Source organism: Phocoena sinus, chromosome 3, assembly GCF_008692025.1.
Source record: "Phocoena sinus isolate mPhoSin1 chromosome 3, mPhoSin1.pri, whole genome shotgun sequence".
Lineage (NCBI taxonomy): Eukaryota > Metazoa > Chordata > Mammalia > Artiodactyla > Phocoenidae > Phocoena > Phocoena sinus.
In genome coordinates, this window is record NC_045765.1 from 170,146,548 (window position 1) to 170,170,665 (window position 24,118).

The following is a 24,118-nucleotide window of genomic DNA, read 5'->3' on the forward strand; positions in this document are numbered from 1 at the left end:
GATCATAAACCACGAGGGTCTGGCCACCAAAAATGAGGACAGTAATAGCAACCACACCACTTCATGGGAAGTGGAAATACATTTAGGGATACTCTGTTTATAGAGGTAGGACATAAAACATTTTCAAACATTGTCATCACAGCTGTGTTAAAATACACTTTGATGACCCCATACTTTGTCTTCTGTTATGCAGGTCTCACTTGGGTAGAATGGGGCTTAGACACCTTGCTCCACTCTCCATTAATGACTAAAGCTGCCACAGTCACATCTTCTCTGCAGCAACCTTCTAAAGGGAGTACTGTTCCTTGTTCTTGTTGATAGAAAGATGCATATTCAATATTTGAACACTCCTATCCCTAAAAAGATGGGTATTTCTATACAGCCATCTAAAATCTCACATATAGTGCTGATGGGCAGATTTACTGCACTCAGATGTCTCCACATCCTCTTATAGATTTCTGATAAATGAAGACATCAGTAAACTTGAAATATGTTACTGGCTTACAGAGAAAGTCAAATTATTCATCCTCTGAATTTTATTCTCTGAAGGATTGAAAAAGGATCTTCTTATTGGCGCATAGTAAAAGTGAAGGAGTTATCACAGGTAAAATATTTCTTGTGTACAAGACATAAATCCACAAATAAAAGTAGGACGCAAAACATACACACACACACACACACACACACACACACCATTAGGTGGAATTACACACATGACTTCAACAAGAAGGGCATTCCTACCATATTGAGTATTGTCAGTACATAGGTGGTGATGTTTTCATGACCGTGGTTTTGCATCATCTTTTTGTCAACCACCACCAATGTCTCCACGTTCAGTTCTTCGTTCCTATGAGACTTCAGAAGGGACCGCTTGTGCCTTCTGCACGACTTATACTCATCAGGCAAGATGAAAAGATCTTCCTTGGGAGGCTTGGGCATGTCTACAGGGGGGCGATCAGAGAGGAAATGAATGTAAAGTTGTCACACAAAACCAGTGGTGGAACTCGTGCTAAAGAAAATGGATTTTAAAAATGAATGTTCATAAAACGAATCATAAAACCCTTAAAACTGTGATGCAAAACATGTGTTAAGGTGGAACACTACATTTAAGTAAAGTGTGCATAGTCTACATGTCATGGAATTCCTTGTTATATTGACTTTTGTAAAAATTTGTCCTGATTTAAAGCAAAAAGAAGATCACTTTGGCTCTGAGCTCTTATTATCTAAAAGCATGATGTTCAAAGACTATGAACATAAAGATCTGTTCAACAGGGCTCTGCAAAGGAGTTATTGATAAAACAATGAAACTAAAATTACAAAAAGGAGTGCTGTCTTATACTGTGTTCTTATTTGAAGACTTTTAATGACCTAATAGTTTTTAAAGTTGATTCCCATGTCTAGACACACAACTGGTTTGTCTGTAGTATTTCCAATGGGTTATAAACTGCTCAAAACAGATCCACTTCACTGCAGAACTGAATTTCCTAGAAAGTATTGCAAATATTTATCTAATTTAATGAAAAGGACAAAAATGTACTCGGTCCTCTTGGAGTAAGCCATTTAAAAATAGTTTTGGGGCTTCCCTGGTGGTGCAGTGATTGAGAGTCCGCCTGCCGATGCAGGGGACACAGATTCGTGCCCCGGTCCCGGAGGATCCCACATGCTGTGGAGCGGCTGGGCCCGTGAGCCATGGCCGCTGAGCCTGCGCATCTGGAACCTGTGCTCCGCAACGGGAGAGGCCACAGCAGTGAGAGGCCCGCGTATCACACAAAAAAAAAAAAGTTTTGGCATTAATAATCAGTAAATTAACATTATGTTAAAAATCACTAGGTTTAGTGGATGCCTGAGAAAATGTGGTTAGAATGGTTTCAGATGAAAGTAGGCTTCAAAATATCCCCATATTTAGGTGGCACTAATTCAAAGGCTATGCCAGCTCTATTCATGGAACACACTGCTAGAAGATGCTGTTTTGTTTGACTGATTCCCATGTCCGTTGCATTTTATCTCTCTGCTAAAATATTTCCAAACCTAAACGAACCTCTCAGAGGATAACTGTTACACTGGCTAAAGGTTAATAAGCAGTCATCATGCACCATTTACATTGATGCAATTTACACAGATGTGATCCCCACCCTAAGAGATGTCTATATATAACCCATTCATTCTCTACACCAGCCATGGGTAGGAGTGAGGCCACGAAGGCATGGGGAATGAACGTAACTTTCTCACAATCCCTCCCTAGAAAGTGTTGGAAATGGATTTCAGATCTGGCAGTGTGGTCCCAGAACCCTTAGTCTTAATTCCCATAGGTACAGGGTGCAAATGGACACAGTATAGGAGCATAGCAGCCTCCCAGGCCCCCAGTATTGGAACAGAGGCAGAAGCACCGGGGGGCGGTGATCTTACTAGCCAGGGCTCTGACAAGTCCCTCAAAACAAGTCACTCCCCCCTCAATATGGTCCTGCAGCATTTTCCCAAACACGTGTGCCCCAGCTCAAAACCCACCCGTGAAGCCTGCAGCTAGAAGTAGCAAGCTAACTCATAAGTCTGAGGTTCAGAATCACTTTTGATTTTAAGCAAAGCAATCTGCTTTTGTCTGCCCGTTTCCACAGAGAGATGCCTAAACACACAGAACAATCTCTCATTTTCTGAACTCTACAGAAAAATCTTTGTAGTGTGAACCCCACTGAGACAGAAGACCAGGATTCCTCCAGGGAAGCCCCAAGCCTCATGGACAACATGGAACTGTCCTGCACAAGTAACTGAGTCCTGAGAATTAAATGCTGATCCTGGAGGTGCTGTGTGTCAGTTCTGCTAGATAGGTGCCCCCAGTCCCTCAGGAACTGCCACGTACCCAACAGGAGGGGACAGAAACGGTGGCAAGTCAAACAGCACCAGATCAACCACTGATGTCGCCCACCAGCAAGTGGCGTTTTGTGGCACTTTTTTTTTCTAGTTTTATTATGAAAACAGTGGCTACTTCTTTCCATTTTCCAAACACAAACCTTATTGTACAGTTTAGTATCTTTTTCAAATAACTGCCTCTCACCACCCAACCCCATCTACTGAGATTCTGAAGCGGCTGTGGAAGCAAATACACCTACAAATGTGCACACATGCACACACACACGTGCACACACAGCCCCACCAAACAGCGTAATCGTACCGCCCTGTATGCACAACTGTGCCTTAGAGCTACTGGCCTGAATGACTCTGATCACCTCCAGATAAGAATGAAAGGGTCATATTCACTCCAGAATGGTCAGCACTGCTGGATTGATCAGAGCAACATGTGCTTCAGGCCCTGGTGTGGCCTGTCCAAGAGGTGAAGACAGCCCAGACCAGCTTTCCTGCTTGGATCCAGGTGCTTGGTCATCTTTCTGTCCCCAACACACGGAATCTGTCCTACTCTGACTACACCCTCACCAGGAGCCCTGTGAGCACCATCCCGGCTCTGACTTTGTCTGTGCCTGAGTCCCTCTCCTCGGTCCCGCTCTGCCCCGCCCCGCCTCTGCCTGGCCCCGCCCCCAGCCGCCTCCGCCAGCTTCTCCCTGTCTGCGCAGACTCAGGAAGCTGCTGCTGGTCAGTGTGCCCTGTTCCGATGCGCGCTCAGTCTGGCTTCCCTGACCTCCGCAGCCTCCCGTTCCCTCTACTTGTGCTCAACATTGTCCTTCCCGCTGCCTCCCCTAAGGCTGAGCTCACTCTTAGTAATTTGGCTTGAGTTTTTCAAGTCCATTTGAATGTAGCCTGAGACTTAGTTACAGGACGATATGAGTTCAGATGACGCACAGGTGCAGTCAATGGTACTTGTTCTTTTATCAAAGATGCCAAGTGATTCTGGGTCATCCTCTCTTCTCCACAGTATTTACGGAGACCCTGCACATGCCCACCTCTATTTGAGGGTGCTGGGTCTAGCAGCCAAAGAAACCAAGCCGCAGAGAAGGATGGACTTTCCAGAGGCTCCTTGGGGAAGGTTTGCTAAATAAAGCAATGCTTGAGGGGAAAGCCGAAGGAAGTGAGGAAAAGTCCAGAAAACACTGAACTCCTGTTCCTGAGTTTGTGAGACGTTCCTTCATAAAATGTAAATATCACATCTATTCTTAAATGTTCATGACACAAACAAAAAGAACTTCGATAGAGCCTTGGTGATAAATTGCAGATAAATTTTGTCATGCATACTCTGTCTTCTGACGTGGTGAGTGAAGTATAAAAACCTGCATAGGGACAAATCACCTCTGCAGGAAAAGCATGTGAGCTTTAGTAAATCTAGACCTCAAAAGTACAGAATTACCAGGCAGACATGCCAGGGTTCTTTTGAAGACATCTGGTGGAGTCTGCATTTCTGAGCACCTTGTCATTTAATCTGCCCAGGGAACAGCTCTTTAAAAGCAAACAAACAAACAAAACAACAACAACAAACAAACAAACAAAAGGAAAACATCTACCATTATCTATCCACCTACCAGGGAGAGATGTTTTAAACTGAACATACAGTTGATGGGTTTGCTTTGGAATCATCACTTAAGTTTAGCAAAGGTAGTCAACAAATTTCACCTCTAGGGCAGACTACTTTGAAGAAAATTAAAAATACTCCGTTGGCTTACAGAATTGTCCAAATCGTTAAATACTAAAAAGAATCGCCCTTACATACATTTCTTGCGTCTTCCGCAGAAATGCAGCTTCTGTGGTTGCCTGAGACTGGAGCCGCCGCGCGGGGGTTGATCTTCGTGGTGGAAGAGGTGGCGGTTTTCCAGCCGCCAATTTCTCTTCATCATCGCGACCTGGTGAGACCCTGGATCCCGAGGCTCGGTGGATCTTTTGTACAGGATGTGGGAGGGAGGCCCAGCCCCCGCAGAGTCCTTGGGGGCCCCTGCCAGGTGTGAAGGGAGGGGCTTCAAGAAGTAGTCCGCTTCCTGGGTTCTTATCATGCCTGACTGCAAAATAGAGAGGGAGAAAGAAATGTGCATCACTGTTTTGTTATCTGCTCACAAACGTGCTGTTCCCGCCACTGAGAGCACACGTTGAAAGGGGTCGCACAGGGGGCTGAGAATTAGGGATGGGACAGCCCCACTCTTGAGCCCTTTCCCCACCCACACCCTTGCAGAGACACTGGTGTGGAGGTGTCCTGACTCGACTCCAGGAGCAAAGAGAGTGCACAACATACTAAGGTCAGGTCCTTTAAAGCAAAAATTGGAGGAGAAAGCACACAACCCTAGGTATTAATATGGGTGGAGGTGGTGAGGGGAGTTCCCAAATAAAGACGTAAAATTATAATCCTAATATAGTAAGTAGCAAAATTCTATTCAGACTTCAATAAAATGTGACACTTTCTATAAAAGTGTAACTTGACAAAATTAATCCAGAAGAAAGCACAAGGAATTTCTTAGGCAATCAGGGAGGTCTTTCTAAGCAAAGTATTTGGGAAATAGGAAAGAACTGATTATAAAAACACAAAAAATGTCTGTACAGCATAACAGACAATGAAAGCACAAACAATGACAAAAATATCTTAAAGGAGAGAAAATTGAGAGACTTGCCTTTTAGAGTGGCAAGTATTTTTCAAACTTGATAACTGTTAGGAGAAATGGGAACAAACAGGCAATGACACTGGGAAAGGGTAGACTGGGGCCAGACCTGCCACATCTATCAGCATTGAAAATGTATAATTCAATTCTAGGATTTTACCCTTTTGGAATTCTTTTTTTTTTAAACATCTTTATTGGAGTATAATTGCTTTACAATGGTGTGTTAGTTTCTGCTTTAACCTTTTGGAATTCTTGCCAAATACTTCTTGTAGGCACTTCCCCAATATTGATAAGTATTTGTGAATGTATAATTGAATCCTTGTTTGTAATAGCATAAAAAATACAAACAAAATGAAAAAATAATCAAAACAAGAAATAATTTAAATGTTTACCAACTAATTCAAGGTAATCTTTAAAAGTACATTTACATATTTGGCAAGAACATAATGATTTAAAAAGGCCAGCTAATTATGTCCTGATAATAATCTTAAGTAAACATTGTGTGTGTGTGTGTGTGTGTGTGTGTGTGTGTGTGTGTGTGTGTGAGCTCCCAAGACTATGGCCAACATTTTCTATATTACACCTTATTTATCACTCACAGCAATTCTGTGAGGTAGGTATCGTTATGCTCCTCCTTTTATGGATGAGGAAATAGAGAATCAGGCTGATAAAACAACATTTTCAAGGTCACCTGGGAAGCAAAGTATGAGGATTGGAACAAAATCAGAATAAATTAAAAACCTGTAAGTTTAAGGCTTATACTGTAGGGGTCCCAGAAGTTGTTATTTTAAAAAAGTGTATAATAAAGTATATAGTGGGATTCCAAATGTGTTCATTTTAAAAAGTGTGCATCTACACTTAAAGAATTTTCCAAGAAGGACTGATGAGAAATTGTTGATGCTGGTTATGTTCAGGGAGAGAAAATCGAGGAAGAGGGATGCAAGAGGGGGATTCCACTTCCATTTTTACATCTTTAGGCACTACTCAAGTTTTTAAACTCTGTGTGCATCCTTTCTTTAAAAAAAAGTGTCAATGGCATTGCTGGATCATGGGATTACAGATTAATTTTTTAAATCCTTCTAAATGTTTTAAAATACCTTCATAATTTTAGAATACAAAGAATTACTCCTACAGAATTATCCAGCTATAATTTAGAACTCTCCAGTACAGTATTTATATGTGTACTGATTTTTTGCAAGTTATTTTGATAATTTAGGGCACTGATTAGACCCTTATTGGGTATTTAAAGACACTGACGCTTGGTTGCCTGTTCTAAGAGTGCCTCTGATTTAGATGCCTGAGTCTGATTCTCATCTGGGGGGCGCTTAGGGCCCATCACTGCACACCAAATAAAGTTCTGTGGTGGACTGAGTTGTCCTGCATGGGTCTGAATATTTGCACAGTGCAGGATGACAGACATGGAGAAGCACTTCTGAGATCTTGGGAAAGGGCCAAATACACCTCTCAGGGACAGGAGGGTTGGGGGTGGAGACAGAAAAGAGAGGGGCAACCGGGCTTATCGTACATTCAGAGATTAAGCATTGGCCATGGTGTTCCTGCTGGTGGGAAAGAGGTAAGAGAAGGTAAACTTGGTAAACTATCAATGAAGCCATCAGCCCCATGGGGTGTAGACCTCCCGGGGCCCAAATGCCAGCTAGCAGCGGAAAGGTGAAATACTTGGAATTTATGCTCTGGATTGAGGTGGAGGAGGTGGGGGGCTCTCACTGGTGAGCTCCATGGATGCCCTGGGAATCTTTTTGCCCTAGAACTCTACCAACTAAACTAGGATAGTCAATATTTTAAAGTTTTCAGTTCTATCAAGGAAGAGCCTAGTATGAAATTAAATAATAGCTAAAGCTAGTTGGGTTTCATCCCTTTGGCAATTAAACTAACTCAGGAGTCACATGAGCAATCATGAATATGTTCAACCTTGTGTGATAACACTCCCCAGAGAGGTTTTGTATACTACTTAAGGTAACTAGTTGAAATGTTAAACTGAAAAAAATAAAATAGTAATTTTTTGCTTTTAAAAAAATCTTTTCTGACATGCAAACAATCCCTTGCTTTTCAAATCACCCTGAAAAGATGATAAGCTCCTGTGGGTGCTCTAGAGTAGATGATGTTCAGCATCTCTGGTGCAAAACTGGGTGGACTCGCAGAGAACAGACTGATGGGTCAGACACCCAGCATTTATTATCCTTTTTTTAACATGATCTCTGTGACTTCGGATGATTTACTCATCCCCTCTGTGCTGTTTTGTCCTCTAGGGAGCGGATACAAAGGCAGCTACTTGCCACGAGATTGTAAGATTTAACAAATAATATATATTTAAAATACATGGCCTCCAAAATACATGGCCTAAGCAAAAATATTTGCTGCATTAATGAAACAAAGAGTGTAAAATATCGTACTTCACCCTGATGATCTCTGATTCCCTTCTGTAATGCAAGGAGTTTCTGGGGGATTTTTCACTCTACAGTACGAGATCCCTCTGAAGACCGTGTGTGGGTGTATCCCAACACCATCACCCCAAACACATCTTTGCTTCTGGCCTGCTGCCTCAAGCTTTCTGGCTTCCTCCCCCAAAACACTTGTGTCCTATGACAGCTGTTCCAGATTCAAAACCACCTCCTGCTTTCCCCTGGGTTTAAGGCTACATCCTGGGTGGCCCAGAGGACCAGATCCGCAGGCAAGAGAGAACTGCCTCTGGAGGACTTCTGAATTTTCACTAACACAGTAGTCAAGGGTTTATGCTTGTTTCATTCATAATTTAGTCTGAGCTACAGTATTCTGTATTTAAATAATCCCCTATTTCATTAACTACATAGAATGACACAATAACTGATAAGACTGATATTTTGATATTCCTCTATAATCAATACATACTGAAAAGTACAAGAAAAAAGTTACTCCTTTTTTCTTGCTGCATTAATCTTGCAATAAATCTTGCTGTATTATTAGCTTGCAAGCTTATTTAAATGATTAGGTAAATTGTGGAAGATTAATGTTTTCTTTTTATCAGTGCTTTTCTTTACTGAATCGAGAATATTTACTTAGTAGCTCATAAAATGTCTGGTGTACACCTGCCCACAGTAACCACTGGGAGGTAAGCTGGGTGGATTATTAACCGGCTTCAGAAAAGGTCAGCTTCTCCCAGGCATTGCAGGGGAGCTCTCCAGACACCTGCATCTCTCGTCGCCAGTTCTGTAAATCATTTGACATTGGGAAACTCAACACTTGTACGGCATTTATAAAGAGAGAAAGAGTGGGTGCCCTGTCAGTGATGAGAAAGTGCTGTTTCTCAGACTCACAGATACAGAGAACAAAGTAGTATTTACCAGTGGGGAGAGGAAAGGGGGGAGGAGAAATCAAGGGCTAGGGGATTAAGAGGTACAAACTATGATGTTAGGTATAAAATAAGCTACAAGGGTATATTGTACAACATGGGGAATGTATCCAATATTCCAGAACTATAAATGAAGTATAACTTTTAAAAATTGTGAATCACTATACTGTACACTTGTAACATATAATATTGGACAGCAACTATACTTCGATAAAAAATAAAAGAAAACAAAAAGAAAAAATGCTGGTTCTGAGCAATGTAAGAAAGTGTTGAAGGTAGGATGTTTACTGTATTATATTTGTTGCTATTCACACTTAAATGCTGATAGATCTTTATTAATGTATATCTATTTGGAAAGGCTGTCTATAAAAGTTGCATGAATCAAAATATAAAATGTAAATTAGGAAGAGATGAGCCTGGTTGGGCAGTGTATCAGATTCCTTCCTGCTGCATAAGGGATTCCTCACTGAACTGGTTGCAAGCTTGTCTCAGGTGACACCACAAGTGTCAATCAACACTGTGAAAAAGTGATCCAGCTCATTAGAAGAAACAGGCATTTCAATTCTTAATTCATTTCATTTTTACTGTACTTCTTTGTCATTTCTCCAAAAGTGTGATTTGTATTGGGAATATTCTACTCATTCTAGTCTCCTTAGTGATGTTTCTAAAACACAAGACAGATGCAACTTTTATAGAACTTTTATAGTTACTTTGTCTTGGGCACCATCTATGTGGCAGGTAATATGCTAGGTGTTTTGCTCTATTTATTATTTTTATTCTAATAACAAACATATGAAGTGAGAATTAATGTTCCCATTTAAAGTAATGGGACATTAAATGCATACATTTGCCCAACATTGTAGAGCTAGGAAGTGGGGTAGCTAAGATTAAAATTCAGAATTACTCAGATTTACACACTGTTGTCAGCACACCATGTTATTTCTCTACCACCATGTATACCCTGGAAAATAACTGCCATACTGGTGGGGGCTGAGAGTGAACTTGAACTAGTTGTAAATGTATATTGTAAACTCTTGGGTGAAAAAAAGAAAAGAAGAAGTAGAACTGATATTCTAAAGAAGGACAGAAAATACAACAATATAAAATGCTAAATTCAAACCACAAAAGGGAGAAAAAGAGTAGAAGGCCAAAACAGGAATAACAAACAAGGGCAACAAATAAAATACAGTAACACATATAGTAGATGTTAATTCAATTACATCAACTTTGAATGTCAGTGGTCCAATGCACCAATTAAAAGAGATTGTAATAGATCAGAAAACATGACCCAACTATACACTGTCTACAAGAAACCCACTTTAAATATAAAGCACAGATAAATTAAAAGTAAATGGGTACAAAACTATACCATGAAAACACTAATCAAAAGAAAGCAAAAGTAGCTATATTAATTTCAGATAGAGCAGACGTCAAAGTAAGGAAAGTTATCAGGGATTGAGAGGCATTAAATAACGATCAGAGCTCTAAGAAGACACAACAATTCTTAACACGTATGTACCTAACAACAGAGTGCCAAACTACATGAAGTGAAGTCTGATAGAACTGAAAGGAGAAACAGATGAATCCACTGTTGTAGTTGGAGACTTCATCACTCCTCTCTCAGAAATGGACAGATTCAGTAGGCAGAAAATCATTAAGGACATAGATGACCTCAACAATGCCATCAGTCAACTGAATATAATTGACATCTGTAGATTACTTCATCCAACAGTAGTAGAATACACTTTTTTCTCAAGCTTGCTTAGGGCATTCATCCAGACAGACCACATTCTGGGCCATAAAACACACTTTAACAAGTTTGAAAGAATCGAAATTATACAATGTCTGCTCTCAGATTACAACAGAGTTACATTAGAAATCAATAACAAACAAGATAACTGGAAAATCCCCAAATAAGTAGAGATTATTCACACTTCTGAATAACACATGGGTCAAAAAGAGATTCAATAGAAATTTTAAGATATTTTGGACTAAATTAAAATGAAAACACAACTTATCAAAATTTGTAGGATGCAATGAATGCTAAGAGGGTAATTTATAATACTGAATGCAGATATTAGAAAAGAAGACAGATCTAAAATCAATTATCTAAGTTTCCAACATAGGAAACTAGAAAAAGAAGGTTGAATTAAGTGTAATGTAAGCAGAAGAAAAGAAATAATAAGAATTAGAGTATAAATTAATAAAATAGAAAATAGGAAATCGATAGAGGAAAAACAAAGAAACCAAAAGCTGGTTCTTTAAAAATGGTGAGATGTACTCATACTGCACTTAGAGAAATTAAAAAAAAATAAAGAAAACAAACCAACCAACTATTAACCCAAAAGGTTTTTTAAAATGCCATGAATGACCACCTAGAAACCAGAAAGGACTTATTAAAAAATAAATTCAGAATAAATGAATCATTAAATAGTAAAAGAATGTGCTTATTAAGCTGAAAATTCTAATAAAGCCAAGATCTGGTTTTTGGATTGAAACGGGAATACCTCATGAAAAAACAATGAATGTGAAAAAAGTCAAGAACATAGATAACCTAATGGGACATGGCTGTTATTTATAAAGGGAGATCAAATTTCTCTCGGAGCTTAAATATCATTGCAGTGTGTATTCTTATTTTTCATTAGTAATTTTTTTGAGCTTTTCAATGTTATGACATCTTTCAGGTCAATCTATGGCAAGGATTTAAATCTCTGTAAGAGGAAAACTTCTAGATGTGTGCTGTTCAAAATGGTGACCACTAATTTTAATTAACACTGAAGAAAATTAAGAATGCAGTCCTCCAACTGCTCAGTAGTCACACACAGGGATTCAAGTTTAAATTAGTATCAAATAAAGTTAAAAATTTAGTCTTGACATTGCTCAATAGTCACAGATGACTAGTTGCTCCCGTACTGGACAGCACAGATATTTCTATTATGGCACAAAGTTTTATGGAAGAACAGTGCTCTAGAACAACTGGTAATTAACAAATCTTTGGGAGCTTACCTCTTAAGACTAGTTTGCTAAATCCATGGCTGTGGTATTTGTCCATAATAAATAGTATATGTCACCTACGAACATTCTTATAAATCACATCCACTAGCATGTTGATAAAACTGCGCCAGCTAAATAATCAGAGCATGTTGTCCTAGACTGAGTGCTTAGTAAGATTGCCTTTGGTTGACACAAAACTATCTGAACTAGGAACGGCTCGAACTTAAATTCTCAGATACTGTATTTCTCTGCACATTCCCAAGACACAAAGAGAAATGTTTAAGCAAACAGTCACCTAGTCAAGGCATTGAAGATATTGCTGCTACCTAATATAATCAGAACACCATGGATTAAACACTCTAATACTCAATAGATTCATTTACAGAGCTGTGTAACATTTAGGCATGAATTTGATCCCATAGTGGAGGAAATTCACAGTTCCTCTCATCCAGGGAATGTGTAGCATGTTCGTTCATTCATTCATGCATTCAGTGAATATTCATTAACTGCCTATTATGAGCTGGGTGCTCTTCTTGTTAATCCAGATACAACAATGGACAAAATAGACAACACAGCTTCCCTTGTGAAGCTTAAATTGCATTGTGGAGTTGGGGGGTGGAGGACAGGTAGTAAACAATTGATGTGATAATATGTAAATCATAAAAAGTTAAAATTCAGTGTGTCAGTTCTTTCCAACTCGATCTATAGATTCAATGCAATCCCAATCAAAATTCTAGCAAATTATTTTGTGAATATCAACAAACTGGTTATAAAGTTTATAGGGAGAGGCAAATGTCCCAGAATAACCAACTCGATATTGAGAGAGAAGAACAAAGTCTTAGGACTGACACTACCAAACTTCCTGACTCGCTATAAATCTGCAGTAACCAAGACAGTGTGGTTCTGGAGAACAAAGAGACAAAGAGAATAGACAGTCCAGAAAGAGATACAGACACAAATACAGTCAGCTGATCTTTGGCAAAGGAGTAAAGGCAAGACAATGGAGCAAAGATAGTCTTTCCAACAAATGGTGCTGGAACAACTGGACATCCACATGTGAAAAAATGAAATCTAGACACAGACATTACATGCTTCACATAAATTTAACTCAAAATGGATCACAGAACTAAATGTAAAATGCCAAACTATAACCTCCTAGAAGATAACACAGGAGAAACTCTAGATGACCTTGTGTTTGGCAATGACTTTTTGGAGACAATACCAGAGGATCCATGAAAGGAGGAATTGATAAGCTGGACTTCACTGAAACTTAAAATTTCTGCTCTGTGAAAGACACTGTCAAGAGAATGAGAAGACAAGCCACAGACTGGGGAAAAAAAAAAAAAATGCAAAAGACACACCTGATAAAGAACTGTTATCCAAAATGCACAAAGAACTCTTAAAACTCAGCAATAAGAAAACAACTCAGTTAAAAAATAAGCCAAAGTCATTAACAGTCTCTCACCAAAGACAATATACTGATGGTAAATAAGCATATGAAAAGATGTTCCACATCATATGTCATCATATGTTAAAACAATGAGATACCACTATAAACCTAGTAGAATTACCAGACCAACAATATGCAATACTGGTGAGCATGTGGAGAAACAGGAATTTGCACTCATTGCTGGTGGGAATCCAGAATGGTGCAGCCACTTCTGAAAACATTTTGGAGGCTTATTATAAAAGTAAACAAACTTTCACTATAAGATCCAGCAATTGTACTCTTTGGTATTTATCCAAAAGAGTTGAAAACTTTATATCCACATCAAAACCTGCACAAGGATGTTTATAGAAGCCTCATAGTTGCTAAAACTTGGATGCAACCATGACGTCCTTCAGAAGGTAAATGGATAAATACTGTGATGCATCCGGGCAATGGAATATTACTCAGCACTAAATGAGCTACCAAGCCATGGAAAGACAGGGAGGAAGCTTAAATGCATATTAATAAGTAAAAGATGCCAATCTGAAAAGGCTACATACTGTACGATGCGAACGATATGACATTCTGGAAAAGGCAAAACTATGGAGAAAAGAAAAAGAAACCACAAAACAAAACAGTGGTTACCGGGGGTTAGGGGGTCAGAAGGTGTGGATAGGCAGAGCACAGAGGATTTTTAAGGTGGTGAAGCTATTTTATATGGTATTATAATGATGAATGCATGTCATTATACATTTGTTCAAAACCATAGAGTGTACAACACCAAGAGTGAACCCTAACTACGGGCTTTGGGTGATTATGGTGTATCAGTGTAGGTCCATTAGTTGTAACATATGTGCCGTCTGGTGGCGGAAGGCTGTGCGTGTGGGGGGGGCAGGGTCTAGATGGGAAACTTCCACACCCAGTTCTGCTGTGTTTTCCTAAAAATGCCCTAAAAATAAATTATATTAAAAAAACAACTCAGAATGAAGACGCCGGGAGTGTAGGAAAGGGGGTTTCAATTTTAGGTAGGGAAACAGTTAGGCCTCATTGAGAAGGTGGCATTTCAGTAAAGCCCTAAATGGGTGAGGATTTGGCTGTGTAGATTCCAGAGGGAAGGCTGTGGGCTAGGCAGAGGGAACAGCCACGGCAGTGGCCCTGTGGCCCTACACGGCATCAGCTCACACGTTCTCTGCAAAATATCCGCTTGTGATAGAGTCACCTACTAATAATATTAATACTGATTCAGCAGGGCCTTGCTCAAATTGGGCAAAGGCTCTGGGAAATCTCTTCCAGCCCATCCGGTAGAGGGGACACGTGAAGCTTCTGGGCTTATCCTTGCATCCCATCTCCACCTTCTCCTCCAGAGGGTTATGCTTACTATCTGCCGCTTCCACTCTCGCCCTCCTTCTAATGTTTTCTCTACTTTTTTGGAGGAAAAAAGAAGCATAAATCAGATCACTAACTACTTAGAACCCTGCAATTGCATCCCTTGATTTGAGAGCACAATTCCTGGAGCCTTACCCTCTGACCTGCCTCAATTTCCTTCCGGGCTGTGCTCCTGCCGCCCCCCGGGGCGCTCAGGATGCCTCTGCTACCCTCCAGCCTCGGGAACACCCAGGCTCTCTTTGGTCTCTCTTGGCGCCCACTAGTCCTGCTTCCTGTGCACACCTCCCCCAGCCCTCCACTGGCCTGGCTCCTCCTTTACCTTTCCGTTTGGAGTGACAGGGTGAGGTGTGGGGACTTGCTTGCCATTGTGTTGCTCTTAAGGGCAGAGCAGGTGTTAAACCCAGCCTTGTGACACGTGCTGCAATGGCCAGTGGTGGCTCCTGAGGCCAAAGCTCTGGTTCAAGGCCTGACTCTCCCTCTCTTCAGAGGGTGAGTGCATGTGTGTGTGCACATGGGCATGTGTCCTGAGACCTAGCTCCTGTCTCTGTAAATCGAGGAAAAAATCTACCACTGTTTCCTAGGTCACCTGGTGCAGATTAAATATATACACTTCAAAGGTGGCAAAAAAAAAGATATTTTAATGATGTCAATCAAGAGCCCAGTAGATATTTTGGAGATTGAGGGCTGCACAAGGAAATCTGCAGAGAGAGGAAGTTAAGTGTGTGCAGGACTTTGTGCAGGTTGGGAAACCAAGACCAAAAGGCCAACGGCAGCTCGGGAGGGTCACAGGAGAGCTGGACAGCCATTGCCGCGTGGTCAGGGCAGAGAAGTCGGCCAGCGTCGCGAGGCGGGGTGGGCACACGTGTTTCTCATCAGAGGCCATGGCTCCCCGGGGTGCTGTCATTTGCATCTACTAGCCATTCCTGAAGTCATGCAAGTTTTTCCACACACACTCAATCCATCCCAGTGGGTGATTCAGGCACCCGTCCCCCCGGCGTCGGCAAGCTGCTGGCTCTAGGTGAATTCTGTTACGAGCTCATCAAGTTCAGACTTAGCTCATGAATCAGCTGTTTTTGCTATTTAATTGTGCCACTGGGGATATTTCTCTTCCTCACTGGTTTTGGTGTTGATATCTAGTCTCTCACAACAGTGTCCTTTAAGCTCCGGGTTCTAGGACTGTGACATCCTATTTCTGTTAATCATATTAATATTGATGGCATTCATTTACTGATTGCCTATCATGCCCCTGCCTCTGTTCCAGGGACTGGATACCATCTGATTACCAATAGTCCTCAGAACAGAATTGCAAGGTAGGGACCAGCAGCTACATTTCTGTAGATAAAGAAACTGAGGCCCTCATAACCCAAACGTCCATCAGTGAGTGAATGGATAAACAAAATGTGGTACATCCTTACAATGGAACACCATTGTGCAGTTAAAAGGGATGCAGTATGGATAAACATGGATGGATCCAAAAACAGTATGTGGAGTGAAGGAAGCCATATCATTTTGTATGATTCCATTTCTCTGAAATGTCCAGAGAAAGCTAAGCTACAGAGGCAGGAAGCAGAGCAGTTGTTGCCAGGCTGGGGTGGGAACAGGGAGTGACTGCTGGGCACAAGCGTTCTCTCTGGGGTGATGGGAATGGTCTAAAACTGGATCATGGAGATGGTTGCACAGTGCCGTACGTTAACTAAAATATCACTGAATTGTCCACTTGAAGCAGTGAGGTTTTCTTTTATGAATTATACATCAGTAAAGTATTTAGAAAATTAAACAAACCTGAGGCTCCAGGAGTGTGACCTGAACAAGGGTGGCAGCCAGGACTGCTGGGCTCCCAGCTAGCCATTCCCTCCACACCTTGGGGCTTCCTGGGGGCACAGTGGGGTGAAGTCATTCAGAGACGTGCCCTCGGCAACAACCAGCCTAAGAACAAGCATAGGCCGGACTCCAGGGCCCTCTAAGGGGTCAGATTCCTCATAAGAGAACACAGAGGCAGGCAATGAAGACGAGAGACTGCAGGCAGCTCAGGGGCCAGGAGCACGGCACGTGCTGGAGCTGCTTTCCCAGAGATCCATGTGGGACATCGCAAAACTGAATGCAAAGCATCTGTCCCGTTTCATTTAACCACTTTCACTAATGCTGTTGCTAAAAGTGATGAGCATCTGAATTCAGTTCTTCACCTGTCTCCTCCCCACTACCCCCGGACCAGGCAAAGCACAGGGAGAGGCACCAGCTTTTCATCTGCAGGTTCCCTGCTGCAGATACACAATACGAACTTCATGGACTTTCCCTGAGGAGGGACCGGTAGGTTGAGGGTGCTGCTTATGGAGTCTGCATATCCAGTCATGACCCTCAGAACTTTCCGTCCATCAAAACCCACACTGTCCTCCTCCATCCTGAAGTGCTCAGTGCTCAGTCAGCGGGTCTGGGTGGGGCTGTGACAATGTGCGTGTTTAATAAGATTCACAGACCTGACACGGAGACGCACCCAGCATCTGTATCTCCAAGGCCCCGGGCTCACTTGGCATCGTTCCCTTTCCAGCCCTGCACTCAGGGAATGGGACAGGCAAGATCCCTGTGGGGTTATACAGTTTTGTCAGATGTTTACCGTTTATTGAATGGCTTGCTAAGACACAATTCAACTTTGGGTGAGGTTTGTTATAACTAAGTTTCCTTGCTTTCAAGCAAGTGGACATCAGACACCAGTACCAATATGGCCTCATAATGGCTTTTGTAACGTGGGGTCTGGGGAATGGTCATTTGTACCAACATTGTGTGTTTGACACAACTTCTCTTACACATGTAACCTTCCAGGCAGTTCCTTTAAACATCCGTCCCTATGGATACCAAATTTGACCATTCACAGATTCCAGCCTTAGTTATATATATGACTGCATATACTCTCATACACATGTCAGAATCCCGAGGGGGTTATGGAAGTTACGACTAATCCTGTTTCCAGACTGTTAGCTCAAATTGCATGATCATTGTAATGTGGCAATGCATATTCAAAATGGTCTATTTTAGAATGCCTTCTTTTTTAAAAAAAAAATTCTTGATTTCTTCTTTAGTTTTGAAACAGTTAGTCATTAAAAATAGAAATACATTTCAATTTTAAAGTATTCAAATTTAGTAAAAACATTTCATCTATGAAATAGAATTTGCTCTTAACCAAACTAATATATTACACCTTGTGGTTTGTACTCTGTTTCACTGTTTGGAATTTTAAATACAAATAGAAACTTTAAGTGTTCACATAAGAATAATAGAATTGAACAAATACGTGCTACATATTCCTACGTTATAGATTGGAAATAAATAATAATAGCACCATGACTTGTAAAAACAAAATAGAATGCCTTCTTAATAAGCTGTTATCAAGCACATATTAGGCAAATACCACCTCTTTTTTTTTTTGGTAGAAATAGAGCATTGAAAACACTATGGCAAAATTAGTCCATACAAATCTAGGGGTCTTCCAAATAGCATCCTCTCAAGGAGACAGCTCACTACAGAAAATGGGCAGATCCATCACTTCAGAGTGACAAATAACCAAACAAGACAAACACACAAATAAGGAAAAGAATCCAGGCCAAGGCTGATTCCTTCCTGGGATTCACAGCTGGTTTCTCTAACCACACATATGGCAGGTTACCTTTGCCAACCAGCGAGAAAAGGATTCAATTCCCATGATGGCTCAGAGAAAGCAAGTCCAAATTAGCTTGGAATCAGCTCCATCCTCCTTTCCTATGGCCACAAAAGCAGCCCAGCGACACAGACTAAGCCTGTGGTCCTAAGAGTGGCAGACAGCTATTCTAGATCATACAGATACACTGGTCTGCATTAAACTGGACATTACTGATGATTTAGCCTCCTCACGACTTACCATTTCAATTCTCTCAACCTCCAAAGAGCCCCCCAAATAGATGAGGCTCACCTACATTATCTCTCCCATAATGGTTTGTGTTAAATAAATATTTGTTGACTGTGATTCAAATCCTTCCAGAGTCCCTTCTGTAAGAACCCAGCAGAGAGGTATCATGGCTCAGCTGGATTTTCATCTATCTGGGAATTTTTTGTACATTTTTTTATTATTTTTTTTGATATTTTTAAATTTTATTGCAAAATAATACACAACTATAGAAAAGAAAACCCATACAAATTATACATTTATAATGAGTTATAAGGTAAAGCAACTATCACTCAGGCAAAGAAATAGAACTTTTCCATACATCTCACAAGCCCCTGTGTGCCCAGTTTCAATCTGAACCCCCAGTGACCCCATAGAAGTAACCACTACTACTATTTTTACAGTAACTAGTTTTTAAAATTTCTTGTACTTTGAATATTCAAGTGTGCATGCCTATACATCATAATTTAGTCTTGTTTATTAAAAAAACTGGTGTTTTTTTTAAATTTAGTTTTTATTGGAGTATAGTTTAATTTACAATGTGTGTTAGTTCATGTGTACAACAAAGTGAATCAGTTATACATATACATATATCCACTCTTTTCAGATTCTTTTTTTTTTTTTATTTAATAAATTTATTTATTTATTTATCTCTGGCTGCATTGGGTCTTTGTTGCTGTGCACGGGCTTCTCATTGTGGTGGCCTACTCCCGCCGCAGAGCAACGGCTCTAGGCGCGCGGGCCTCAGCAGCTGTGACTCACTGGCTTTCAGTAGTTGTGGCTCGCTGGGCTCTAGAACACAGGCTCAGTAGTTGTGGTGCACGGGCTTAGTTGCTCCGCAGCATGTGGGATCCTCCCAGACCAGGGACCGAACCCGTGTCCCCTGCATTGGCAGGTGGACTCTCAACCACTACCCTCACCAGGGAAGCCCATTTTTCAGATTCTTTCCCCATATAGGTCCATTACAGAGTGTTGAGTAGAGTTCCCTGTGCTATATAGTAGGTCATTGTTGGTTATCTATTTTATATATAGTAGTATGTATCTGTTTTTTGTACATTTTTTTAGAATGGGTGTACCCTTAAAGAGTTTGTCAAATAGATAATGGAGGGTGGGGAACATCCAACTGCCTTAAAGGATGTATTAGCCAGTGACTCCATGGAATCTGCTGACTTGTTGACTTCTGGCATTTTCACACAAGTCATGCACATAAAACAATGACTGTTGAAGACTGAGGCCTGACCCCAAGTAACCAGCTCTTCTACAGGTCAGCACACTGAAACCCTTGGGTGTGGTCCCCAAGAGAGTCCTCAAAATCCACATGTCAAGCTCTGCAGAAGTGTAAGATATTGCACAAATAGTATGATTAAATATTGTGATAGAAATATAGGGAAGAGCATGAAACATAGAAGATGACCAGTGCACAAGAACTCCCTGACTCTGGTCAAATCATAGACTTGGTATCTATAGGGCAATTCTTGGGACCTGTGAAGTTATTCATGCTCAGGTTACCTCCCAACCCACCAAAAAATATAATCCAGAATGTTAAAACGTTTCTGGAAGAACAGTTTTTTTGAAATCAGTATATATGAGTATGTATGCGTGTATTGCATTGACAAGGATGATTCCTGACCAGTTATGTATTTTTTTTTCTTTCACACAAGAAATTAAAAAGAGAATGCCTAGGACCAGTTCTCTCAGTTATTTCCAGGTGAGACATTCATTTCTCTCAATCAGCCTGTTACGGCTATGATCACAGTGCACCCTCAGGCTGCCCTTTCGCCAATTCTCTACATGCATTTTTAGCTCAACCACACTGAAAGAAATAATGCTGTTAGAAACACTGCTGTCACATCCTTAAGAAAGGCACAGGGCCCAATAGTTGTGAATTAGGCTGAATTACAGGGACCAGCCACTATTCATGACTTGAAATCTCTGTAGCCTTCCTTGATTAGTTTTGGATTAAAAATGCTATAAACATATGTTCTCTGCCTGTCTGTCTGTCTTTATGGTCTTTCATCACTAAATCTTATAAGCATGTGAGCCGGTAACCACTAGAGCCATAAAGGACACAGAAGCCCCCCAAAGTTCTCTGGAGGAATCATGCCATCTGAGCGAGGTCGTGCATAATCGTACAGCTGTCCCCCGTGCAAACATCAAAGTGATTAAAGACACAGGTTTTGTATATCTAAGTTCTTCTTGTGCTGCCCAAACAGTCAGTTAGACTCCAAGAAGACAGAGGAAGAATGTCCTTGGAGAGTGCTAGTGGGGAAGCTCACCATTTATTCTTGGTTCCAGTGGACATGGCTTGGAATCTGGGCTCTGTCCCTTGTAGGATGGCAGATTTGGGCAGGCTACAAAATCCTCCTGATCCTGATATTTCTCTTATTTACAATGGAAATAAAGATTCTTCTTATATTGTAGATATAATGAAATGCAAAAGTAATGCACCAATGAATCTGAGTGCAGAAATGCCTGCCCTGGTATACAATAAGTGCTCACTTCAATATCAATATTCCTCCCTATCTATAATGGTGCATTTTCATGTTTTATTTGAAACTATTTAAATTGCATCATTGGTACGTACTTTATTGTACATGTTCCTATGGTAAAAAAGCAGAATTCACCATATGTTTGTTCCATAACAACCAAACACGGAACATAGGTTGCAAGCAGGCCTTTTCAAATGGTGACACATTGGTACCCAAGGTACATTGAATTATGTTCAGATTTTTTTCTCCAAAGCTCTGGTTTAGGAGTTGGAGAAAAGCATTTGGTAGGTTAAACAGGAAGAAAGTGAGTTAAACAGCCTTTCCATGAAAGCATCACGGTCCCCCAACCCCCATTTGTCTGTTTATAGGGAAGAGTGGAACCACCATTTCCAAAGAACCACCAAATTGAAGCAGGTCAAAGCCTAACAATGTGTCTGCTTTTCCTATGATAGAAAAAGTATCAATATTACCAGGGGCTACCCATCTGGGCAAGAGCTGGAAATGTGGAATGTGATATTATTAATATGAAAAAAATGTAGTAGGGAGAACATGCGAATGGAAGATAATTAAAACACCACAGGAATTTCGAAAGTTAGCTCATCGTGAAAGGAATTCTCCAACCAGCATCCAACTAAACATGATGGCAATAGCGACCAGAGTTTTCTGATACAGCTGTCTCTACGTTTGGCAAATGTAAGAATACATTACCTATGATGCTTAGGGATACTACAACTTTACCCACATGTGCATCGTTTCTACAACAGCTGTGTCATGGCCACTCCATGCCCTGACAAAGCCTGGAGCAGTCACACCTTTGACAAAGCATAGATGAAAGGGCTTGAAACCAGAGAAGGGAGAAGTTGGTTGGGGCTGACTTTGAAACCAAGATCAAACAAAGAGTGTACGAGATAAAGGAGAAATCTGAACCGTGAATAATTGCCAAATGAGAGCATTAATTTGCAAACTATACAGGGGAACATGATACAATGTCAAAATGTAATTAATGTGCTTGGATTTCATAACTGGATATGAATATAGGTAACATACTAGGATCTACAAGGCTGAAGACTGCCACTCAACAGTTGAATTTTAAATGATGGGATTTTAAGAGATTTTTACATTTAGATTACAATCTGTGGGACTTCCCTGGTGGCGCAGTGGTTAAGAATCCGCCTGCCAATGCGGGGGACATGGGTTCGAGCCCTGGTCCGGGAAGATACCAGGTGCCGCAGAGCAACTAAGTCCACACGCCACAACTACTGAGCCTGCGCTCTAGAGCCCGTGAGTCACAACTACCGAAGTCTGTGCGCCTACAGTCTGTGCTCTGCAACAAGAAAAGCCACCGCAATGAGAAGCCCGCGCACCACAACAAAGAGTAGCTCCCCTCGCCGCAACTAGAGAAAGCCCATGCACAGCAACGAAGACCCAATGCAGGCAAAAATAAATAAATAAAAATAAAATAAAATAAAAAAATTAAAAAAAAAATTGCAATCTGTGAAACTGTCAATTATTCTTCCTAGTGTACTTCACATTTTAAGACAGAAGTGGCCAAATCATTTCAAACACATGTGTTCCTTCATACATATAGAGAGGCACAGGGCTCCCGGGGCACTCAGCCTTTCTGGTGAGGCTGAAAGCTGGGTTTGCCCATTCTCCCCCTGCTGGTGCACACGTGTAATGCAAGCCTGAAGTGAAGCTGGGGCTTGTTTTGCTTTAAGTTTTAAATCAATGTAGAGAGCATTTTCATTGTTTTCAAAGAAAACTGTTGTCCCATAAAGCCTCTGCACCAACCACAGCTTGGGGTTGTAGTCATTTTGAGACTTTAGATGTGGGTCCCTTTCAAATATGTGGGCATAAGTCATTCCTCTAAAATTCTCATAAATAAAGTGTCTCTTAATCCTCCAGTAGAGGAAGGTATGACACACGTATTGCTATATCTTTTCAGAGGGTTAATAACAGGACATTTGAAAGTGTTGGGGATTAATAAGCTCAATTTTATTAGAATGTATAGCCCATAAACTACTCTCCAGTGGACAGCATGTTGGATTATTGGAGGCAGAGGTAGGAAATTATGATTGATATTAAATACAAAAATGTATTGAAGTGGTAAACATAACTATGGTATGTGTCAAGTCAATATTAGAAATTCAGAATAATGATACTAAATGGTTAAGAAAAGGCCAGCTTATATTACTGACCTTCTTAAGAAACATATAACGACTTCTGTTTCCACATATGCCGTGCTTACACAGCACAGCCCTTACATGTTTAAACATTTACTGTTTATTCTCCAAAGTCTTCTACACATACTTGTACATTTCATCTAGACATAGACTGGTGTTATAAAATATCCTAGCTTCTCTTTTGGCTTATTATTCTGCAATCCATCACCCTTTATTTTATTACCTAATGATGACCTGCAAAGGGAATAGTCAAAACTCCCCCAGCTTCAGTTAGAGATAATCTCTGCAAATAAAACAAGGTTTATAGCTCCTTTGGCTGCTGCAGGGGGAATACAAAGCCAAGATGTCAGCTATTCTGGGTACTTTTCTCATTTATGATACCTTGTAAGCACAAAGTAATCTCCCAGGTGTTGGGAATGGACAACTTTCTTTCAAATGTGTGGGCATAAGCAATGCTTCTAAAAAGTACATAAACAGTCCCTCGCATTTTAAATTGCCTGATTAAATGATATGTATTTTAATCATCCTTAAGTGCTTTCAATAAATCACCCAAAAGGTTTTAGTGTAAATATCAAAGTATTCTAATCCTATCGCCATCTCATCTGCAGGTCTTCTTTCTCTGAAGGTCAGTGGAACTCCACCTCTGGGTTCTTCTTCTTCTTTTTTTTTTTTTTAATAAGCGTGTAGTGATCACACATCACTTATTTATTTATTTATTTTTGGTTTCATTGGGTCTTCGTTGTTGCGCGCCGGCTTTCTCTAGTTGTGGTGAGCGGGGGCTACTCTTTGTTGCGGTGCATGGGTCCCCTGCATTGGCAGGCGGATTCTTAACCACTGTGCCACCAGGGAAGTC

The 24,118-nt window shown here is 40.8% G+C and overlaps 1 protein-coding gene across 1 annotated transcript in view; it reads right to left on the reverse strand.

Annotated features, from left to right (window-relative positions):
* ADAMTS16 (ADAM metallopeptidase with thrombospondin type 1 motif 16) overlaps positions 1-24,118 on the reverse strand; it is a 156,121-nt gene that overhangs the window by 112,034 nt on the left and 19,969 nt on the right. Inside the window, exons 4-5 of the mRNA XM_032626580.1 lie at positions 4,652-4,934; positions 742-941 (exon numbers count right to left, since the gene is read on the reverse strand). Of these exons, the coding sequence (XP_032482471.1) occupies positions 742-941; positions 4,652-4,934 (483 nt within the window). The remainder of the gene's footprint in view (positions 1-741; positions 942-4,651; positions 4,935-24,118) is intronic.